General features: G+C 41.1%; 2 protein-coding genes across 4 annotated transcripts in view; one reads left to right on the forward strand and one right to left on the reverse strand.

Annotated features, from left to right (window-relative positions):
- Positions 1 to 500: 500 nt before the first annotated feature.
- On the reverse strand, positions 501 to 7,850 carry LOC136718747 (uncharacterized). Its single transcript, XM_066696472.1, has 5 exons — positions 7,634 to 7,850; positions 2,590 to 2,740; positions 2,209 to 2,417; positions 1,722 to 1,941; positions 501 to 1,388 (listed from the first exon to the last, which is right to left on the reverse strand). The coding sequence occupies exons 1-5, from the start codon at positions 7,712 to 7,714 to the stop codon at positions 1,267 to 1,269; spliced, it is 783 nt and encodes a 260-aa protein (XP_066552569.1). The 5' UTR covers positions 7,715 to 7,850; the 3' UTR covers positions 501 to 1,266.
- A 683-nt stretch (positions 7,851 to 8,533) lies between these two features.
- prkn (parkin RBR E3 ubiquitin protein ligase) overlaps positions 8,534 to 24,134 on the forward strand; it is a 111,454-nt gene continuing 95,853 nt past the window's right edge. For all 3 annotated transcript variants that reach the window (XM_066696473.1, XM_066696474.1, XM_066696476.1), the window contains exon 1: positions 8,534 to 8,650. In XM_066696473.1, the coding sequence (XP_066552570.1) occupies positions 8,644 to 8,650 (7 nt within the window). In that variant the 5' untranslated portion in view covers positions 8,534 to 8,643. The remainder of the gene's footprint in view (positions 8,651 to 24,134) is intronic.

The following is a 24,134-nucleotide window of genomic DNA, read 5'->3' on the forward strand; positions in this document are numbered from 1 at the left end:
ATTGGGTTGGGGGGGGGGTTGATTGTTTGACTAATTTAGTTAAAATTTAAGTTTAGTGATGAACTTAGGGTTACATGTCCGGGTTGGGGTGAGGGTTACCAGTGAACTTTCGTTAAGGTTAGGGTTAGTGTTGGATTGCAGGGACCTAATGTGACATTTCGGTGAAAGCTACAGTGGGGGTGCAGGCTTTGGCCTCAATAGCAGCCCCCCACCAGAGGGAAGACCGCTGCCAGGAGCACCGTTTAAGAGCTTTCTGATCTGCTTGCTGCTGTTACAACTATATTGCCTGGAGGGGAGGCGACTATTAGGCCTGGGAGTTAAACCGCCACGAGATTTACTTTCTCAGATCTCTGTGTATCGATGAATCGCGATACTTCTCAGTACAATACGATACACCATTCATGTAGCATGTATGGTGATACGTTTAAAATCCATAATTAAAACTGCCAATCATGAGAAATATTTTTAGTTTTATGTATTTTGAAAAATGGAAACATGACTCAATTAACTCTTATGTATTTGTGAATATTCAAATGGTTATCATTTCAGGGGGGCATAACTGCACATAACAGGACATGGAGAGAGGGGAAGAAAAAACAAACAACAACAAATGATCACAAGTAAAAAAGCTACAAATCTCTACAATGTTTCATGAGCAAACCAGTTCTGCAAAGTCAGAGAAAGTGTGCACAAAAGCGTTCGCACTGTTATCTTGTGGACAGAACCACACAACGGTCTATCGGGCAAAAGGTCAGATACTCAATCCAACGGGTCCTTTTGAGATGAAAAACGTGGAGCGCGGGCCGGGGGGTCATGAAGGTATTGTGTGGCCAATGCTGCTGCAGTCCATGACAGACAGAGATGACCGATCCAGTCGCTCACAGTGCGGTGGAAAATCAGGCCTTCTCTGAACACATTCAGAAGTCTTCAAGACAGCGTTGAGAGCTTAACGCCATAACACAGGGTCTTTACTGCTACAGTACCACACAGTAAAGAAAATAATTGTATATATGATCATGAACTTTGTTTTTTTATTGTTTTTTCCTTTTTTAATCCTAAGGCTCAACGTCAACAAAATGTCTTTGAAAAAAACTAAAGGAAGGCTTTTTTTCAGGATCTGGCATTTCTTGGGATCCACAACGCATTCAAAATCAACAAACTGCAGTTTTTCCCTCATTCATGGTCTTTTGTCTGTGAACCGGCAAAGATCAAACCAAAATGCGACGGCTCGGTCGGCCAAAATAAATTATAAATAAAATCCAAAAGTCAATAGTAATCCTTTTCCCGTTTGGCTTTCCGACACCTGAACCGGATTTCAGACAGTTTTGAGTTGATACCAACACCAATCTGTCCTTTTCTTGCATTTGGGAATTTCGCCATCGTAGCATCTGAAAGGAGAGCAAGGAGAGAAATAAATAATAGTAATAGTACATTTAAAACAGAATGAGTGTAGCTGGACAGAATCTTTTTTATACAATTAATTAAAAAACGTGACGTAACAATTTTTCCAATATACGCCAAAACGTTTTTTAATTGTTAGGCATCTGACAGACATTCCTTATATCACTGCTTCATATTTAATTACAACATCTACTGCTACATAAATGATTATATACGGATGCAGATTTTTTTTGAGAAATTATTTGTTTTCACTGTATTTAAAGAGAGAGAGAGAGGGAGAGAGACAGAAGAAGAGAGACTCTTAGTCTTTTTGTCCGCACTGTAGATGGCGTCCAGCTTGGCCGGGTCCAAGCCCTCTTTCTGGTCGCTGTAGTTGGCCCGCTTGCTCTTTCCGCCGCGCAGGTTGCTCCTCAGCAGCGTGTCCATGTCGAACACCCCGAGCAGCAGCGTCCGGGCCATGGCCGTGGCCGAGTGGGCCTGTGTGGCCGCCCTCCACACCATGGTCTCGCAGAACACGCCAGACCCCGGGTACAGCTCCACCTGAGCTCACACGACAAACACACCGTTCAACCCGAGCTGGAACTCACGGAAAATCGTCCCGAGCCACAGTCAGATGTATCGTACATTACGGGTTGAGATCCGTCTTCCGCAAGTGATGGCAGTACCGTTAAAATTATTTTGTATAATTTATAAATGGGGAAGAAATTAGAAGAATTACTGACATGCAAATTTGAAAAGATGTGACACAAAAACATTAAACCGGTAACAAACATGAAAGATTTACTGATCTGTTATTAATAGACTCACACAGTTGGTTATATGCCCCTGAGAGCGCAAGTTCTGCTTGTTCCCCGATTCTCTGGTCGGAGAAAAAGCCGGGAGCGAGGGGGAGCTGCAGGCGCTGCTCGAGCGTGTTGTCATGCAATCTTTATCACTGACGAGGAAATCTGGAAGAGCGATCCTTTCACCGCCAGCTGCGAGAGTCTGCCTCATCGTTGACAGAAGGGAAGGGATCTCTGAAAGCAGGCAGAAGCAACGATGTCAAAAGCAAGTAAATACTGTGCAGCGCAGCCTTTCAATTAAGAGAAACTAAAGGGCAGGATCTGTGTACACTCTTCCACATGATTGGAGAATGCACGGATGGATGGAAAGAACCGATCTCAATTAATTCATTAAAGCTGTTCTTGCCGTTAACCAATATGTCTTTGAGTCGCTGGTTCTCGGATTCCATGGCAGCCTTTTCTCTCTCGAGTTCCCGGACTCGTGCGTGCAAGAACTGGATCTCTTCGGCAGGAGAAAGCAAAGAAATCGCGCACATATTGGGTTCTTCTTTCTCTTCCTGGGGGTTTAAAGCAACACAAAACAGAATTACTAGCAAACACGTCCGTACATGGCGCCACACTAATAAAGCAACAGAAGAGCAACTCTATAAATATGTAAAACGTCCAGGTTACTACAGCCACTGCAGCCTCAGTTGAGTTGCTACATAAACAGTGTGGAATAAAGCCGTGGACTCACCATGGCTTCGGTGAGCTTTTTGCATTGAGAAAAATAAAATAAATGTTCCTCTAAGAAAACTGAAGACTGAAGTCCAGATAGAAAAAACAAACATTTGTCTTTTCAGGTAAATGACAAAAACAAATGACAAAAAACATGCTCATCCTCTATAATTTCAGTTAAATATCAAAGGTAATGCAATAAAACCCCTTGTACTGAATTTTACCTGCAAGATGTTTATTAGCCACAGTTTTCCCCAGTTGGTTTACAGTGCAGTCAGGAAGCAGTGCATTCTGGGGCTTTTCCACATCATCCTCCCATTAAAATAATTAATCCAGAGACGTTTCATAATTAGGCAGTAAAAAATAACCCCCACCCATTCTATTTAGGCCAATACCTTCGACCGAACACTTAACTTGTAGATAATAACTCAAAACACGGTGAAAGGTGAGCTGAATCAAAGTAACCAACATGTCCCTTTTTATAAAGAGTTTCATCACCTAATCATCCAATGTACTAAAATAATTATGAATGTTAAAATGTCTAGGCCAGTCCTCCAACATTTTGGGAACAGATCTGGAGTTGCTATAGACTAGGAATGAGCCGGCCTGCCGTCCACCATTTCCCCACAGGGTTGTGACACACCTTGGGGGTTGAAAGCTCAATCCCGGACGCGAGAGTCTCTTGTCCCTCTCCCCTGCGTGCGGAAAACGAGAGTCCTTCTCTGCAAATATAGCTTTTACGCAATTCCCTCGCCAGGAGGGCTGACATTGCCCGCGCATTCCTGATGCATGAATATTTTAAATGACAGACGTAAATGCCTTTCAGATGACACTTGGAGGGCCGAGGACCTGACACCAACACCGCAAGGAATTCTCCGGAGAGAAAAGAGGAAACAAACACATCTGCTTGTGGCTCCCCGGGCCGACGCTTTCGAACACACACAAGCACCCTCGAGCGGCAGAACACAAGCACTTGAATACTTACAATTGCGATATCAATTTATCGGTTATATGTAGGCCTATATCTTTATACAGTTCCTGTTCAGTCTTGTAAACGAAACACACAAAAGGAGAGGAAACAAATAAGATATCTCCTTCACTCATCTCTCTTCAGACATTTCTTTAACTGAACAACCGGAGGATATGTTTATAAACTAATCATACGAAGACAAACTAAGACATGAAGTGACAAAATGACTCGGGCAACAGAAACTACAATCACCAGTGAAACAAAGTGACATGAATTTATATTGAAATGAGTCCATAATAAATCAGTAGTATTTTCTTTTTACTATTTTGAGTATGCTTGCTTTCTATTGGCCCATTTGGAAGAAGAGTTGTATTAATTCTGCAATTCTCTATACACACACCCTACTTAATGCCAAACATTATCATAAGACTTCCCTTCGCAAAATAGGCTCAGAGGGTATTATTATGTAACTGCAAGCATGAAGAACATGAAATAATAATCATTTTACAGAAACCACTCATTTCAGATGCTTTGAATTAAAACATCCACACCGTTTTAATGACTGTGTAACACAAAACAGCCCTTGAATAATCCTCAAAGCCATTATTTTGACTCATCATCATTTTGCTGATGCACATACTATTTTAAACTTAGGTTGAAGGATAATAGATTTGCTCCTAAAAGTGTAAATTGGGTTTTATATCAGAGACCTGTCAGCGCGGGAGCAGGAGGACCTGACAGTGCTCTTGACTCGGAGCCTCCCGTCTCTTTTATTTCTCGCCAAGGTGAATGGGGTTAATTTAACAAAACAGGGTGCTGCCAAGAGTTGCGTCCTAATTTGACCTGTGCCCTAATAACCACATTAATATCCACAATGCGAGCGACTTCAGAGCCTTCATTTTCCACCATCTCAATGCAGATTATGGTCTTTGATTTTAAATCTGACAGCATTTAATACCTTTAAACCCCAAAGATACACTGAAATGCACTCGTGTATGTGTGGCGTAGGTTTACATTATTACTGTGCGTGTGTCTAATATTCAGACATAACTACTGCACAGACAAACAGGAAAAAATCTTAAACTCAGGCCAGTAACAGATGCAGTAATATGGAAAACATTAGTTGCCTCCATATGAAACTATGCTGTTTATTGTCCATGTGCCATATTTTAATAATAAATACAAAAGATATATTTATTTTAATTAACCTTCCTTTCAAGCACAAGGCACATCAGGCATCTTGTCAATTCAGCCACGGCCGAAGGGTGGGAAGTAGGTTACTACACGCGTCTAGATCAGAGTTATAATTGCTGTATTTTGAGGCCTTTCCAACAGTAAGAGACAGCGTGTGATTAGCCGGAGATCCCCAGTGGCTCACATTTGCCAGCACATGTCCAGAGCAAAACAGGGAGGAACAGCTGGCAGAGATGCCAAAAGGGTTCTTTAATTTTACAAAGTTATTAATGTGCGTCTGGGAGTGCGGTCCAACTAGGAGCGTCCATTTGTGGCCCGGAAAACAGATGTTTAAGTAGCAAATGTCGCTTTTATTTGTTAATTTTAAGCAGTCCGTTTAAAACAGTCAAGCACTGGACCTTTATCAAAACTAAAGATCTCAGGGATTCACGTCGCACGTCCTTTAAACCAGTGTTTAACACAGGATGGAAAACAATGTTGCAGTATCTAGCTAGATTTGGGCTAATTTTAAAAGTATACAAAATTGCAAATTCCATTCAAGTACAGTATTTTCTAAAGTATTCATGCAGGTGGGACCAATTCCTCCAAACCGTTTTTTCATGTTCCATTCCTTGATTTGTTGTATTCCTTGATTGAAATACAATGTCTTTGTTTATTTGATACTCAAGAGTAAAAAGAAAACTTCTGTAAACCAATGATGTACAATGCCTTCCTATCTTTAATGGAGCGAAAGGTGGCAGAGACTACATCTTGAAATGTAATTTTATTGACTTTTTCTTTCCCATTGTTAGATCTTTGTAATCAATGCTTGAAAGTATGGTATACCCCTAAGGGGGAAAGAAAAAGTTAAATATTATAATCTGTCATTTTCCTCATTAATATGTAAATTGAATCGTGTTTAGTCAATCATCTTACCATGCAAGTTTGGTTGTAATATGTCACATTGCATTGGAAGAGACACAGAAAACATTACATTGATGCATTTTCAATTTGAATACTAATGAAGTTTACAGCTTTTACCAGTCCCACAGCTTTGAACCGCTCTACGCTTTTAATAAGGTGCACAAAGCTTTCCAGGAAGAAACAAATATAAGAGGTAATCTTATGTGTTTCCTGTCTGTCAAAAAGCTCAACTCACGTGATATTACTTTATTAAAACCACAGCATTTTGAATTCCTTGTTGCTGATGACGTATAGGGCCTACATTAAGGGAAATAGTACAGACTACTGTTGCTGTATCAAAATCTGACTCTGTTGCTTAGGACAATGTATTGCAGATCTCTACTGCCGATACATTTAGAGAGAATACAAGCACACTACAAAATGATATAGGTGATATATATTAGCTTTCACAGGTTTGTGACTAAACATATGAAGCCATCACGAGACACGGAAAACCTGTATAGAAACAGTAAACCTAATGGTGTGTAAAAATGTGGCGCACATCAGGAGTTTGTAAGCTGGGGGGGGGCTTTACAATCAAACTGAATAATGAGAAACAAACCCAGAAAACAACAACAGCAGTTTAAAATATGACTGCAATCTCCACAATTGCGTCTAGAGCTCAGTGAACACAACACAGGTCTACAAACCAGGGTTACCACCTTATCAGAAGGCATTACACAACTTTATGACAGTGTTATAACCTCCACCCCTCTCAGAAATGTTTGTGTAGCCATCATTTGCAACTTCACTCCCTAATCGAATAAGTTAGACTCTCCACTGATTGGTCGGTGATGCAATTAAGTAATTAGGGTGTTATATCATTCTACTAAAAGCCTACATACAGCAAAGTTGCATTCACCTTAATTTAAAAGAGTCAGAGAAAAAAGCTGCATCGTCGTACAGCTATTATACACTAATTAATTTACACTGCCAGGCTATCTAACTTCTATTGCATTAGTATAGGCATTCATTTCTTCAGCTTTTCACAGAAAGGTCCTGGAGTTGCAACACTACATCATGTTAGACTCCTGAGAGGCTCATTAGAAACAATTCAGGTGGCCATTCTTCATACATGTTAGTGTGTCCAGCAGTGAGTGTATCGACCCAGTGTCTTCCTGCATAGAGTAACCATGCAGGAGCTCCAGCACAGGCCCAGCTATAGTGCACTGCCAGGCCTAGCCAAACACAAGAGAAGGCTGCAGAAAGTGTAGCACCATAAATGTCAATGGATGTATAAATAACTCAGTACATTATTTCAACATAGAGTACAGCTCCAGCTCACACTGACCATCACGACAATGACACTGATTGCATGACAGGAAGTTGTTTACACTGTGCAGAATCCAGATTGACAACTGGTGCCAATCCCGCAGCAATGCACTGGTTTGCACTGGTTTGCACTTGGACGCTGCTCTGAACTGACCGCTGTCTGGGGGAAAACATGCAGTTGCAACACATGCATCTCCGCTTCCCCTTCCTGTGTTGCACCGTTAGAGACGCGCCGCCGGCTTTAGCTCTGTTTTACTGCACGGCGAGCATGCATGAGTTTAATAAGCACACAGGACACACATGCATTGCTGAACATGAATGCAAGAAAAGCAAACGGAACAAAAGCGCCACTTACTACCGCATGCGTCATCGTGGCGTTGGCAGCGCTGTCTCCGGCCCCCCCCCGGGGCTGCGGGACCAGGGTCTCTTCCAGCATGTCTGATTGGCGCTGTGCATGCAGGCACGGAGGGACAAAGGGACCAGTCTGTCCACCCCGGTCCGCCGTCCGTCACACACGGGCCGGGACTCCGCCGCCGCCTCGCAGGAGCAGGAGCCGCTCATTGGTGCCTGCAGTGACGTAATCAAGAGGGGTGCTCAAGAGTCTGCAGTACAACAACACTACTACTACTACTACTACTGATAATCATACAATAAGAAGAACAATTTAAAGTGTCTGAAGATGCTTTGCATGTGACAGTGCTTTTTATCATTTTTGAGATAGTAATGGGCAGGTTAATATCAGTGGTAGTTTGTTATCCATGTACTACTACTACTACTACTGCTACTACTACTAGTATAATTTAGGATACAGTATGTAAAGACACGTGTGTATACATGTAGTATAATAGCAGGTGTGTTCTTTTTCAATATAATATGCAAGTTAGTATAATTATATGTCAGTATTATAATAATTATTATTATTATCATCATCATCATTACAATCATCATCATCATTAGATCATAAAATGGAAATACACCCAAAAGAATAATTAAACTGCTATTACACCATAACCCCGGTGTAATATGCAAATATGAGCACAATAGAGCATGTATAGTATAGTATACAATTTATAGTATAGGACAGACAAAAGGTCTCTCTCTATGTATATATTATTATTATTATTATTATTATTATTATTATTATTATTATTATTATTATTATGTGTGTGCCTTGTAAAATGTTTAAAGAACATGCACATTAACAAAACTCCATTTCCCAGACATCCCCACCCGAACTGCGCATGCCCAGTTGAGGTAAACTGCTGCAAAGTGGCCTGGGCTGTCGTAAAGAAGAGGCGCACAAACACCAGCCTGACAGCGAATTAAAGCGCAGATCCGTCCCGGGACCGACATCACCTGCGCCGCATGATAGGTATGTGACCGCAGTGTTGTTACTGTTATAATAGGTGTCGTTATTTGTACGAACAGCCTTTGAACTGCGCTCTTTCGCAGGTAGCAGCTTGAATTTAAAAAACTTTATTGAGGAACAGGTCGTGTTGACATTGCGCTGTCGTGCATGCTTAGTGTTTATTGAACCCGCTTCACACTGACTCACCTGTGTATGTAATCATGCCATTAATCATGTATATATGAGGACAGCTATGTGAATGACAGGAATATATTGTTACATGCTGAATCCCAGCCTGTCACAACTGTCAAACTACGTCATTGCTCGGTATTTGGAAGAGTTATTGAAGGAGCACACTGCGCATGTGCGTACTTTGACCCTGGTCTCCTACACGTGGTGATTAGCTGTTCAATAGCACACGATGAAAAGTCAACCTGTAGATTTGTGTTCTCTTGCAACATTATTATTATTATTATTATTATTATTATTATTATTATTATTATTATTATTATTATATTATTGTTACATGGTGTGGTGTACCATGCTAAAATCAGTGTGTTGTGGTGTAACAGCACAGTAGAGCATGGTGTGCTGCACGGTGGTGGAAACAGTAAAGTGCAGATTGGTGTACTGTGATTAAAGTAGTGAATCTTAAGCAGAGATAGAGAACTTGCACCACATGACACATTACTGCTTTATAGGCTCCCACAATGCACAACCACACAACAACACTTTATCATGTATATTATTACTATACTACTACTTCAACTGCAAACTATCACTGATATGAACCTGCACACGACCCCACAATACATATCCAGTAATATATCATGCAGAGTACCGTCAAATGCAGACACAGTGAGATGTCCAATGGTTGCATATGAGGACTCTGAATATTGTGGTACAGGATAGAAATCACGCACTGCCTTCCAATTCACACTTAGCTGCGTTTTCTGAATACTTTAATCAGTGTATACAGTTGAATTGATCCGAAGTAAGACTTTCATGTAAACACAAAAAAGTGAAAGAAAATACGTTTTCTGATTTAGTTTCCTGAAAACAGTAGTTCTCAGAAAGCGCTTTGTCGTGTTAATGCACTGAATGGCTGTTGCGGTATAACTGATCTGACAGCATGCAAATTGCAGTGTAGATGGTCTGATGAGCGAATAAGAACATAAGTGTCCAATGGAGAGGAGCCCATTCGCCCCATCGCGCTCGTTTGGTATCCATTAATAACTAAGTGATCAAGGATCCTATCCAGTCTGTTTTTGAATGTTCCCAAATTGTCTCTTCAGCCACATCGCTGGGGAGTTTGTTCAGATTGTGACGCCTCTCTGTGTGAAGAAGTGTCTCCTGTTTTCTGTCTTGAATGCCTTGAAGCCCAGTTTCCATTTGTGTCCCCGGGTGCGTGTGTCCCTGCTGATCTGGAAAAGCTCCTCTGGTTTGATGTGGTCGATGCCATTCATGATTTTGAAGACTCGATTCAAGTCCCCATGTAGTCATATGCACGTTCTTGCTGAACGATTCTGACCCTGAACGCAGAGGAATGCTGGTAACACGGATAAAATCGGGCTTAAGGCACTGTAGAACGAATGATTTATAAAACACTGACAGTATCTTTTTACTTCTCTGTATCCCAATCTCGAGGCAAACCTGACTCAGTCACTGTGAACCATGAAATCTGGTAGCAGTGCCACGGCCAGAACGCTTTATTTATCTTGTTTTGTTTCCAGAACCTGTGAACCTTAATGGAATGTCTCTTCTAAAAGGAAGAAGGAGAGGAAGAGAAATAAAAAGTCTAAAACAATTTTCCTTTCGCGGGCGCTTCCCGCGAGGTTAGCTTGTTCAGCAGTTCATGCCGGACATGATGGATAACATCTCCTCCAGTTGTGTGCGACCATCCTTTCAGATTAAATGAAGGGCACAGCATGACTTATAGTGTAATATTTTCCATACAGAGCTGTTGTGGACATGATACACATGCATTTGTTACTCTGACTTAATTAAATACTGTGCAGACCAGTCCAATCCAGCCTGTTAGGGATACCTGGAGCGGACAAGTGTACCATGCCATAAATAAACACCAGTTTCTGTTTGTTGTTGTTGTTGTTGTTGTTGATTCATCTCAAGTGCTCAACAGCAGTGCAGTTCACCGCGCTCTCTGTTTGCCCTCCTTCCTGCAACATCTTATTTTGATTCCTTCAGCTCTTTCTCTATGTCTTAAGAGCTCAAAATATGTCAGCACACTTGTTTCACTGTGTTCTGTATTCTTAACAGAAATGTAAGCTTTTCAAGTCTTGTGTCAGTGCCATACGGTGCTAAATTATTGGCTGCTTGAGTCTCAAATTAACCCAAGCCATGGACAAGTGAGACACAACTCAATCACCTGACACCTACAGAATTTTGCATTTCATAACGCAGTTTGTGTCTGGCAGAGTACATCATCTGTCCCCTTTCATTATATTCTTGTAGCTCTGCTGACAGTGTGGGGCGCAGGATCTGAACGCTTGCCACCGGGATTAATAGTGCTCTCGTTTGAAGCTGTGCAAGTACTAGGCAGAGGAACCTGGAGCTCGTTAGTGAATCGAGGTTAGAGAATCAAATCAGACAGACAAAGCAAACCAACAGAATGCAGGCTGAGTATTATTTGCAGCTTGCCGTGAGCTGTTAAGTCTTTGATCAAGCCCAGCCTAATTGTTCGTTTCCTGTCCAGTTAATTATTTTAATTTCCGAAGCTGGCTGGTTTGTGGATTGCTATTTCTACAATTTCTCTGATTTAAACATTTGTATTTGTGTGTGTGTGTGTAATCAGATTTTTCTTTTTAAGTATTTATTACTGTTTTATTATTTTAGTGAGCGTCAGAAAACAGAATGCTGCCCGACTTTCATCCTATTTGTAAAACGCACGGCAGCTTTATTAAAACTGACACGAGACCACTACAATGTGAAAGCCATCAAATCTGTTTTTGCTCTTTCCATTTATCACAAGTAAACCCAGTGCAGATTCACTCTCCGAGACGTAGAAATGTTTTACTTCTACCGTCCCCAGACTACGCAATGCCTCCGAGCACCGTCTTTAAACGGTTGGGAGTAAATTACAATATTACTGAGAGCTTCTAGATCAGATTACTAAAGTAAATGTAGCAAAATGGGATTGCTTTTGATCCAATCTACCTGATTTGATTTGGGGCTTGCAGTTTGATTGATTGATGCTCAAAAGTGAAGGCAAGATTTCAAAGTCATCAACTCGAGGCAGCAGCGTGTGGCAGCAGGGACCTACTTTTGTGTGTTGTCCTCAAAGATAGCAGATGAAGAAATAAAAATAAAATAAAAAACTAAACTGCCAACTGTATTTTGTTTTTAATAATGTGTGTGTATCTGTATATTTAACTCCTTATTATTTTAAGGCTGTAAAACATGAAGAATAGAAAGTAAAGCACACACAAGTGCAGTACAAAATAAGAATCTTACATTTATCCCTATTGAGGAAGAAAAGTGAGCAATTTGAAGTCTTTCATTGTTGTCTTTTTCTTTCTTTTTAAGCGGCCTTGATTGCATACTACCTGTAAACATCAAGTGGAGCACAACTCTATTGGAAAAATCACAACAGGTATCGATTGCGCCTTTTGATTCTCTGGAGCAGCGCAGCCATGAAATACTTTTGATTCCATCTGATCTGTCGTCAAAGATTACAGTGATGCGAGGCGTTGACAGGGATGTGTCTGTGTGATCGGGCTGTATTGACACTTGTCAGGTTTTTTTTGTCTAAACACAGTAGAAGTCCGGGGTCTTGTGTCCGTGAAAGCGGCGGCTGAGAGAGAATAAAAGCGACGGATCGAACCCAGATCAAGTGAATTGGTGTTAAACAGCTTTTTAAAGCCTTGAGTATGAGCGTGAAGGAGAATGAGACTGCAACGGAGATCAGCAGCCAGAGACCCGCGCAGAATGGGTTGTGTCAAGGGACCAGCATCCCTCTGATGAGACGGCCATTGTGCGGTTGGCTGTTAAACGCACGAGTGATTGTCCTTACATTTTGTGATACCAGATTTTCAAGTTGTCTTTGTTTGTCTGGTTAGGCTGAGAGATCACGGGCAATTTACGATGAGGTCAGAATGGGGAGAGAGAGAAAAAAGTGTTCACAGTCATGGAGTGTGGAGTTTGTGTGTCATTAAATGTGTTATTAGCAGGGTTAGCATCAATGGCCGGGTCCCACTTCATCACAGCGTGTTTGTGCCAGCTCGATCCGCGCGGCGCTAAATGACTAATGATGCAGCGGTTCACCTGGAATATAGACCTTTTAACTAAAACAGTGTTTATAGACTTATCCAGAGCCTCTGACCTGGGTGAATAATCTGCCATCTTAATTGCTGCACCGTGTTTTGTTTCGTTGACGTTGCTCGTTATTGGAATCGGCCGCATTCTTCCGACAGATTGCTGGCTAAATGGCGTGAGCAGCGCATTTCCCCTGAGAGATGACTGCGCTCCTCTAATGTGAGTGCTTCGTTATGCAGCTTTTGTATTTCACAAACGAGCAAGGGTCGTGGTGGGGGGGGGGAGAGGGTTGAGTGTGTATAATAACAAAGCAATTTGCTCATAGGAATGTCCTGGGAATGACCATTGACTGAAATGCCTTACAGCTGGTTTAATGAATGTTTTTTAACTTGCCGAGCTGTTTAAGGATTGACTGTGGATTTGATAGAGGATCTCAAAAGGAATCCGTGTTTTCTATCATTCTATTCGTTTTATTCTATTACTTCTATATGGGTTATTTTAGAAACTCCATAAAATATTATGGGTCCACATTTGGGACACTTAGACCTGCAAGATGTCCCTTCAGGAGTTGAAAGCTCTGAAAGTTTGTTCCTCACCGTTTGGTTCTCGTGGCTTTATTCCTGAGAATATGGTTTGGGTCACATGCCTTTTGTTCTCCTCAATATCCTACTCAGGTCTGCAGCTTTCACAGCATTCAGACCGTTCAGAACATGTTTCCCTTCTGGCCAAAACCGAGGAGCAATTCCCATCATTGTTTCGGGGTTTGAGCCAAAGACGCTTTGTCCTGTGGGTCTCGCGTCAGATCTTCTGAAAGCTCATTGCGGTGCTGGGGGCGGTTGTTGCCTGATTAGGAATTGTTGATATGGGAACATAACAAGATATCTATTTTGTTGTGCTTGATTTGCCATGTCTTTCCAGGAGGTCTCCGAATGTGTGCCCAGACAATGGAAGTGCTTTCTAAACATCTCTGTTTTACTCGATTGTCTTACCCCCAGAACTCCATTATTTTCCGTAAATCGACTACGTTTCAGTGTCACAGCGCGCCTTTGTATTCTCTCATCAGGATTTGGCAACATGGTGTTTGCACTGGAATCAATGTCACTTGGCAGATTTTGCATAAAGATGACAGTTTCATAACTACTGGGATGTACATCGACGGCAAAGAGTTGTGTTGTAACCGGCAGTGTTATTAATTCGCAGTATTGGCAGTTGCTCAATTTACGGAGGGATGGTTTATTTAATAGAAAAAGAAGATGCCAGAAATTTTAAGCACATGCATTTATAAATGAAAATAAACTGTCTGTAAACAGGCCATTAGACCTTGGGGAGCAAGATGCCGGGTTTAATGGAAATGAGATAGACTGCCTAAAATTGCTGTCTTTCTAGGATCACACAGGAAAATGACAGAATGGAAATAAAAGGATTTTTTTTTAAATGGAATTCAAGATGATTTCATTACTCTGTTAACTTCCCTATCCTATATGGCACAGCACCCCACTCACAGTTGCAGATATTTGTGTGTGTGTTGAGTATGTTTGAAAGCTTTTTTTTTTTTCGGTGATGATAAATAGCATCTTGTGGCCCAAGTCAGGCACTTGTAGTCTGTTGGAAGTATAGAAAAAAGGTCAAAAGAGCTTTTGTTCTTCAAGACTGCAGAGCACGGAGGCAGGTCCTGCCAGTGGCGTCTGATCTTTACTTTGCTGTTGCTGCAAGTGTAGGTAAAAATAGTAAGAATCAAAAGACAAAGTTTAAGTTTTTCATATAAATTTCCAGGAGCAGGATGTAGGGGGTATCCGAGGTGTAGCAAGGTTGAAGAAGGGGTCTGGTACTCATGTTATTGTCACTGGGGTAAGACAAGGCAAACCCTCATTACCAACCTGTTTCATGCTGTACATCAAAGCGCACCGTGTCTTTAGCATGATCTGCTGCTGCCAACGGGAGGTTTTTCGGTCATTTACCCTGAGAAGAAGGAAGCTATGCAGATTCAAGAGATGCCAGGAGACTGGGGCTTGTTCTTCTTGTGCTTCAGGACACCGTACTGCAGCAACAAGCCCAGCGAGGCACTTCCTTTAAATGAGGATTATCCGCGCATTTCGTTTTGCAAGCCTGTACGCCTGCCTGTCTCTGTCAGGATTGTTTAAGGTTCAAAAGGAGATACCTAGAGATATAGTTCTGTGCGTTCTGCAGCAGGCACTGAAAACGGCTCTTTCTGCCGTCTTCGGAGGAAGGCAAAGCGCCACACATGACAGCTCCGAGAGGAAAGACGGCTGAAGTCTGTTTCTTGTCGTTTTCTGGAATTGGTGAGGTCTTGGTTACTCTAACCTTGTGACCTTCAGTGATTACACTGGACCTCTGGAGCCACTGTAGTCGATATTAATGGGGTTTTGATCCGGTTTTGAAGTGTTGAAGATGCATATTTATTGTGTATGTAAACGAAGATTCGGGAATCACATTGGGGCAGAACTGCAAAATTCCCCTAGAGAGAGAGGTCAGGCAAAAGCACATAATATCTGTTTGCCTCCAGTAGAAAATACACACATCAATAAATAAGCTTCTTAAGATCCATTTTAAGGAGACCTAGGGTTTTTTTTCATCCACTGTCATTGCATTATGTTTTGGCAAGTGCCAGTGAGGAGCAAGGTCATTCCCAAAGATAAAGAATACAGGTAATCTCTAAACATATACATGAGTCGCACACTGTGCCGTGCCCTCTGTCACGGCACGGGGAAACAGAAGCGTGTGACATGGAAGCTGGTCTACTGCTTTATTATGTTTAAATAGATATGCATGGCTGTGGATTATTATAATAGTTATAATCCATGCCAGTGCTCATATTAATTGTTAATGGGCATCTTGCGGTTGTAGAATAACCCATTTTGCACCACAGCTGAGAGAGGCACCGAACGGGCCCTTCTGGATCATCAACAAAAGCAAAAAACAGACGTTATACTACTCAGCGGCACAGCAGCGAGACAGTGCTCTTTGTCCGAGCTCTCAGGGCAGACTAGAGGTGACAGGATTATTTACTTTTTCTGTTTAGAGTCCAAGGAGAGAATAAATTGCTATTGATTTTTGGTACATTGCAGTGAACTGTCTTTCCTGCCTTCAGACTGTCTGGGTGGCACAGAGGTCTGGGAGAGTGCATGAATAATTTTCTAATGCTTCTCTGTTTGTTCGTGGGTTTTTCCTCCATTCTTTGGTGGGTGTATTTGACTTTTGTTTTCGGTGGTGGCGATCCTACACTCCCAACCTGACAAAAGAGTTAGTATTCAACACATACCCGCTCCCCAGAGCTTTAATAATAACGGGGCATAAACAAACTCAGTCCCAGGAGCCATGTTCTCATTTAAACCGTGGACTCTGTGATTCCCAGACTGCACAGAATAGTTTCCATAAAAGTGACAGTTCACTTGCCATCAGCACGGCTTATCTCCACAACTGACACTCCTCATTACATCCGTGGTGCTCGGAGACGCGGTGTTGCCATTTATAGAACGACTGGTGTGCCCTTTTGCAGGAAAACAAACGTAATGGCAGAGCACTATAACTGCAGCATCCAGGGATATTGTATGGACTCTTTAAGATGTATAGTAGGGTTACATCATTGTCAGGGAGAGGAGAATCTGTTTGTGGGCAATTGGTCCTGACAATTCAAGGTAAGGGCATCTTGCTCAAAGTCACCGGGGGGCAGATGATGCAAATGTATACTGTGCAGAGAGAGAGAGAGAGAGTAAATAATAATAATAATAATAATAATAATAATAATAACAACAACATATCAGTGTTTTGGGGTATGTATTTGTTTTATGTTCCACAATACCTGTAAAGCAGAAAACACAGATTTCATCCAAAGCTACCCTTCACTCTTGTACAGGTTTTTTAAAAGTCTAATCCACTCCTTTTGGGATGAAATACCCCTTGGTTTGCAAATGGCAGGGACCTTTCTAATCAGCTCGAACACTTTCCCGACGCTCAGCGATGTACTTTGCATTAAACACCGCCCTCAGCTGAGCCACAGCTGTTCTTTAAATAGACATTCATTTTAAAGTCAGGTCCCCAGGACTGTGCTTTGAACTGCAGTACATGGAGGATTTTAGAGCCGGCAGATTTCACTTGCACGGGGGGGGAGTGTTTGAAACCGGCCCACCGTTTTATGTGCTTTCTTATTTTTTTTAATAATTGAAATCCTCACTCTAGAGAGGCTCATATCCAGTTTACAGTACTCCAGATATGTACATTGACTCTGTATCTATAGGACTGGAACCTTACAATTGCTGTAACAACCTTGAATAATGTTACATTCATATTTAAGCATTTTTCTTCAGAAAGTGTTAAGATGTGTGAGATAATAATCTGGAAGTATTAGCCATTAATATCAGCCTAAAAGAGGAGGTGTGGGCTATTATTCACAGCTTTTGTAGCCAATTTGTGCTTCAGTAACTGACTTCTACTAAACCTTCAGCCTACAGAGCCCTTAATGGACAGCGTGGGGTGCTTGTTATTGTTCTGGGCCGAGAGATCACCGCTGGTTTGATTTTTCAGTTATTTGGCAAAAAACTGTCAAATTGCGCTTGTAAAGATTTGTATCTCGGTGGAAACCTGGAGCACGAGGTCAAGATACATTTTGTTAGGGAGACAACGTGTGTAAGGTGCAGAAATGGACGCCCAATGTTTATTTAGTTACCGTTGCTTAATCAAAAGACGATTCCTGCTCTCGACTCACCCCGTCCATCGCTGAGAGGCAGTTCAGAGCTGTTGCACTGCAGAGGATGTCAGTTCTTTGTGGCTATAATGAGAAAACTACATCCGGAGATGTTTGGCGTAGAAAGAACAGCCTTGGGTTGCCCTTTATAATACCTTCATTTTTATTTCTATTTATGTCACATTGTGTACGGGTGTGCATGTGTGCACTATCACTCCACTGACACACTGCAGTCCTTTGTGTGGTTACGGTCTACACCTGATTCACTCCACGGCGTACTTATCTTGTGAACCCATTCCCAATTTAAAACGAGTGTGGACTGGATGGGCTGTCAGGCAGCAGATCGCTTTGCCTTCCCGGGAACAATTTGCTTTAAGTACTAATGATGAAAGGCTTTAAAAATGCATTGGTCTCAGCCCCACAACCAGTGTTTGTTATTGAACCTGTCCGAAATCCGGGGAGAGCGTCGGCGGTGCAACAATTTATTGTCCGTCACCGGCTCCTGCCTGTGGGGGGGGGGGGGGGGTTAGCTGAGAGCCGAGCCGTTTGATCTTGTCATCGTCGGCTCTCTGGGAGAAGAAGTTGAAGAAAAAAGCAGGAATGTCTATCTAATGCCTTTAAAAATATCGTTACACATCTTGACAGATCAAATTAAGGAAAGTTGTCTTCTTTTAAATGGAAATGTGGTGATTATTATTGGTTTCCATCACATGGAATTAACCTTTATTTAGCGAAATCATGGACAAAATCTTTTGAAAATATCTTTTTGTTATGTACAATAATTGTGACGGGGAGAAGACTTTATAATGCCACGACAGGTACCCTATACTGAGTTCATTTTCCTTCATGTTCTGCTTTGGACATCGGACGAAGCTTCGAGACACAAGCCATGTCAGTAAAATGTGTTGCAGATTATAGTTATCATTAATGTGTTCAATTTTGCTGATGATTGCATGTACAGGAACATTTTCATCTCACAATTTATTGTTTAAATGTAAGTGTTTTTTGTAGAAACAAGAACACAGGGAAAGTTGTATTGATTTATGTTGTTTTATTGTGTGATAAATATTGATAAATCCACGATGTTCCAGATACTTCCTTTGATTTTATTGTTATATTGTTTTCTAAGAAAAACAATATGATTGGATTGTAATTAGATATGATATTCTCAACAAGACATAGATTTAGTTTTCTTCGTTAAAATCCATTCATTAATAATTACTCTGTTGTTCTGATACTCTGGACAATCGTAAGGTATTGAATAGTGATCTGGAATTGCCCTATTATAAGAGTTTTGGCAGTTTAAAACTGAGGTGAGTGAAATATAAACTTGAATATAATATAAATATAAATGATTGATTGGATTGAGTATAACTATTGGTAGGCTTGGAGTTCTGTCTATTCTTGGAACAGTAGATATTTATGTACTGTATGTTTATCTTCTGTCAGAATAATGTTCAGTTGACGGCCCACAAGAAGCCTTTAGTAATCAGTTTGGTTCTCCCACAGAATATTGCACAGCCATCTTTAGTGGGATGGAATTAGTTAAAGATAAGGACGTGCATACGGCTCTCCTGGAGATTAAAGTAAAATCATGTTTGAAAAATGCTTTTTAATTGAATTCCCATTTGAGGGTAAAATTAGGTTATTGATTATGACCGCAACTTCCCAGACACTGATGATTTTATCAATGCCTCCTCTCTCCGAGGTCTACGGTTGAGTTTTAGTCTCGGCCTTTACAGAAGTAATTGAAAAAAGTTGGTCCTGGTCATATACGATGACATAAAATATATTTCTCTCTTTACGTTCTGCCAAGAGGAACAATAAATGTAGTCTTTGCATTATCAGGTCAGGTTTGAGTGACTTAACTCATTTGCAGCAGGGAAACTGTTTGGAAGTGCCGGCCTTTGCTTCAATACATGTTGAAGGTCCAATCAGCAGACGAAGTGCTCTGTGGCTCAAGTCGCAGTGCAGTGCCTGAAAGTAATATCTCAACAACATGCTGTGTTTGCCATTCACTTTAAGAGGATTCACATTAATGAACACAGAATAACCTGAAAACACGATTAATTTGTCTCCATTCTCTGCCTTATTTACCATATGCTGATGAAAGTTTCCGTGCCTAAAGACAACAGAAAATCTGCTGCCCAAACAAGTCATACATTCGATTTTCTTAATTTTTCCTTTCTTTAATGACCTACATGAGCAGTAAATTCCGTGATATTTTCCTCAGTTTGACAGACACTACCAGATGGTGTGAACAATCACGCTCAGAACCACATCACAGCTTGCGCAGTGAGAAGACAGCTGCAGATCGAATATATGTGTTTGTCTCGCTATGTTTATTTATTTATTTATCATTTCCCCAACTTTCTCGTCCCACTGTAACGCAAACCTCGCTCAAACTGCCCGTCTGGCTTTTTTTGTTTCATGATGAAGTGCTTTGCTCCCTGCCTTTCCCGGTCTTTCGTATCAATGTCCTATCAATTAAGTTTTCGGAGCGTGCCTGTTAATCGAGACTTGTGACCTTGTCGATGCCAGTTAGTAGCTCTTCTGCGTCGTTCCCAATTAACACTAGTTGCTTCCTACTTGTCATTATTTCATGGGTTAACTCTCACTCATTGGTGCATGGTATTGAAAAGGGGATTCACGCCTGTTTTTGATTATCAACCATATGTGCGTAGTGCCGAATGCGTTGGTGTGTCAAATTATGAACCAATTTGCATGTATGCAGCTTTGCCTGCATGCTCCATTGTGTGGCTATCTTCAGCAAAAATGATTAGGAAGCCTTTTCATCTGAGGATGCATTGTTTTGCGACACGCAGGCAAGACACTGAAGGTTAAAATGTAGGCTGTTCCTTTCCAAAATCCAATTTGTTTCTTCAAGGCGTTTTTATTTTTAGATTACGCTCTGAATGGATGGGACAGGATTGCTCATACCCCATTACCAACTAATTAGAGAATAGTTTGCATTCTCTCTCCGTGCAGAGTAATTAACTCCGTAATTCCTCCTTTATTGGTTTGTCTCTCCATTTACAAGTTCTAGTAAGAGTGCCGGAGTAAATGCCATCTGGGATTACAGTTAATGATGACGTTAAGTCTACTAATCATTTTCAATACATTTTCTGTGTGGCGCTGAAGGATTTTAAGTAATTGAATCTTTCCTCACTTTGATTGAGCGCTGGAAAAGGTTACAGCAGTTTCCCTGTTTTCTATTATAGCCATAAAATTGAAATTCCTTCCAGAAGCCGAGTGTTTAGTTAGATATTGTTCGCAGTTAATTAAATATGATGCAGTAATAACCGCACAGTACTGGACTTCCCTTTCTTCGCTGTAATCTGTAGTAGGTATCAAATGTACTGTAACAATACTGGAGAGAAACGGTGCAATGCACAGCACTGGAGACTCTATCAGATCGTGAGAACATCAATCGAAATAACCAGATTCAGTCGGTTCATTGAAGTGACTACTTAGCACCATAATAAAACATTGAACTTTGACTGAGGGGATTTTTACACCCTGTATCTATTAAAATGAAGTTTCTGATACTATCGTCCAGTCAAGACCGTGCCCGGCTTGCCAATCCTTCCTCCATTTGTATTTGTTGGATCTTGATGTTCACCACAACATGTGGAAACACCGCAATTGATATTGGAAACTTTCAGAACTAAAATTGACCAACACTGAGCTGAGTGACAGGGGTAAAGTGGTGTTTTCAAAGCTTGAAGTACCTACCTGTTAAGTAATTAAGGCCGGGGGCGATGTTGGTTTTGAAAGTATTGACTGTGTCCTGTAGAGCCAGCTGTAATAAAGCTGTGTCATGAATTGAATTGGTGGGGGTAGTTCTTTGGCTTTTCCCCTTCTACTTTGGTGTTTTGTGTACTATATCTGACACAAACAAACCCCTTTCTTTGGAATTTAAACCCATCCACAGTTAAAAAAAAATTTTAAAAGAAGGATTAGGAGATCAAAGGTGGGGAATTTTCTGCTCTGTTGTAGATTGAAGATCGGCTCCAGTCGATACCAGGTTCTTGAACCAGCAGCGTTTTTGCATTTGCTGAGGGATGAACAAAGTGCCCCATAACCCAGCAACGCTACTGTACTTAAAACGTTGTCTGAATACAGGTCCCGGCATCTGGAAGCAGCTTTTCTGTGATCTGAACAGGCAATTGATGAAGAGGCTAAAAAACAGCTTTCTAAATAAAGATTCGTCTGGGCCTTGTTAACCTGCCTGATTCACAGATCATCGCCCACCTCCTGGTGTGTTGACTCTCTGTGCCGGTGTGGATTGGGCTTTCAGGTCTGAGTCTTGGAGGCTATTGATAGTAAATACTCTTGCGTTTCCCCACAACCTGATGTGTGTTTCGCTTCGAGTTACACAATGTATCGAGTGCGGAATTGATTTGTGTTTATTTTAACCCAGCTTGTTAAAAGTGCAGTGTTTTAAATAATTTAATCTGGAAGATGGAGAAATGGAAAGTCAGTTTGGTTTTATTTATTTCAATATCGTATAAATGAAAAATACTAGCCTACGTAGCTTTTTCTTCGGTGGCTCAGAAGCAGTTTCCAGAATTGGCTGCATGTTGTATTAATGTGAATCGTTGAGAGCACTGATGTCTCTCTGAAATAATTTGAAGCTGAAGGAAATGGCCGAGTGTAAAAGAGCAACCGCAATCAGTCTGCGTAGGAAAAAGTAATTTATTTTCTTTACTGCTTGCCATTTGTTCACTCATTCAAAAAATGTGCAGATTTAGGCCTAAATCTTGTGTCTATCCTGTACAATAATAACTCACTTTAGTCACTGATCTAGATAATACTTTTATTTTTTTATGTCACCAATCTGGGTCTGTTTCAAGTGAATTCAAGACTTTTTTTGTGACGTGAGTAATAAAGTCTGTCTGTCTCCCTTGCTGTGATTGGATTGGCCTCAGTGATATGACCTGATATTACATTTGTTTTTCCTGGTTTGGGCTAATCAAAACAAGTCCTTTCAGGATGCAGACAGGTATGGATTTTTTTCTCTACCTGCCCTTAAGAAGACGCTGGGAGGAAATCAAACGTGTTTACTTCGAACATGCCTAAAGACTAATCAGGCCGTGATAATCCGCGGTTTAAAGGACACTTGTGCGTGGCGGAAACTGAAGCCAGTAAAGGTTACTGTAAGCCTGACATTTTGCTCTCTTATTGATTTCTGTGATGATATGAATAGCGACTGTGTGGCAGGCGTGAGCGCAGACCGTTCATACAAATGAAGATGTAATCCAGAATTATTCGGACTTCAGAGACCTGCTGTTGAGTTAACGGTGGACACCAAGTTAAAATAAATGTCCGTACTTCATGAGGAATTACAAATGGACTAATTATGTACTTCAGTGTGATATGATGGGAATTCTAATTCTATAATTTCTGTAGCATTCGTGTGTATTATAGAGTCACCAAACATGTATCCTTCAGTTCAAACATTTGTACCCATGACAAAGAATATAAATAAATATATATATACACATTAATTTGACCCCTTAAACCAAAGGTAAGCAGCCATTTTGGGACTGCTGATGTGGCACCAGGCTATTATGAACGTAAGGCTTTCAAGGCGGCCATTTTGGCTACCTCATAGTACTAAAATAAACAGAGGTCACACTGTAGTGATTATGGGAAATCTGGGAAAGTAAATCCATTCATTGCATATGTATCGCATGTATACACACAATCTCACGGGAAGGGAAAAGGAGAGGTTCTTGGAGAAAACAAAACACAAATTTGCATAATGGGGTGTTCATTCCTTATGATATAGGTGTCCACTTTTACTTCAGTGCGTTTGTATTTCCCGTTTATTAAGCACATTTATTCAAATGATCTTCTCATGGACAATAATTCCTCTGAGAGACGAAAATAAAGGCATGACCTTTGGAACGGATTCACGGTTTCCAAACACCTCAACGATGCCCTGCCTAATTGCACTGCCCCTGGTTTATCTACAATTGATTTTAGTCTTTTATTGTTGTCTGATCAGCTTGGTTTGTGAATGTGCAAATTCTTTGTGTCGAGTATATCAATAAAACTCCCTTAGTCTATTTTTAGTGCCGCATAGCTGATATTATGGGATAGTGTATAATAAGTCAATTTTATACACCAGTAGTTTTTACGGCTGTGATTAGAACTAGTGACTGAATTGATTGGAGGTCTTTTTCAATCAACACAGTCGATACACACAGTGGGTGATGTCAACAACCACAGCACTGACCTGTAAAGACTGGAGAATCGGTCACTTAATGACATCTGAAGATGAACTCTGTGTAGCTCAAATAGTCTCCCTGTACGTTACTCTCCTTCGGGAAAAACATTCAATGGGCCAAGAATTATGGGTACGATTTTTAGTTTCCTTTGATTATTGGAGTCCCGTTGACTCGCCGCCCACGTACGCTTAAACTAGCTCAGATAGATGATTTTTGACACTTCGCCTAAAGATAAATGCTTAGGCGTTCGGTAGGGGTGCTAGAGCGGAACCATCAAAACACGAACGCCAAGTCACAG

The sequence above is a fragment of the Amia ocellicauda genome, chromosome 23 (genome assembly GCF_036373705.1).
Source record: "Amia ocellicauda isolate fAmiCal2 chromosome 23, fAmiCal2.hap1, whole genome shotgun sequence".
In the NCBI taxonomy this organism is placed as follows: domain Eukaryota; kingdom Metazoa; phylum Chordata; class Actinopteri; order Amiiformes; family Amiidae; genus Amia; species Amia ocellicauda.

Bases quoted from the DNA above. Each gene is read 5' to 3' on its own strand.
- LOC136718747 (XM_066696472.1), bottom strand. From the start codon at position 7,714: ATGCTGGAAGAGACCCTGGTCCCGCAGCCCCGGGGGGGGGCCGGAGAC. The intron at 2,741-7,633 runs GTAAGTGGCGCT...TTAAACCCCCAG, and splicing joins CCACGATGACGCATGCGGTA to GAAGAGAAAGAAGAACCCAA. The intron at 1,389-1,721 runs GTGCGGACAAAA...CTCTCCTTTCAG, and splicing joins CAAGCTGGACGCCATCTACA to ATGCTACGATGGCGAAATTC.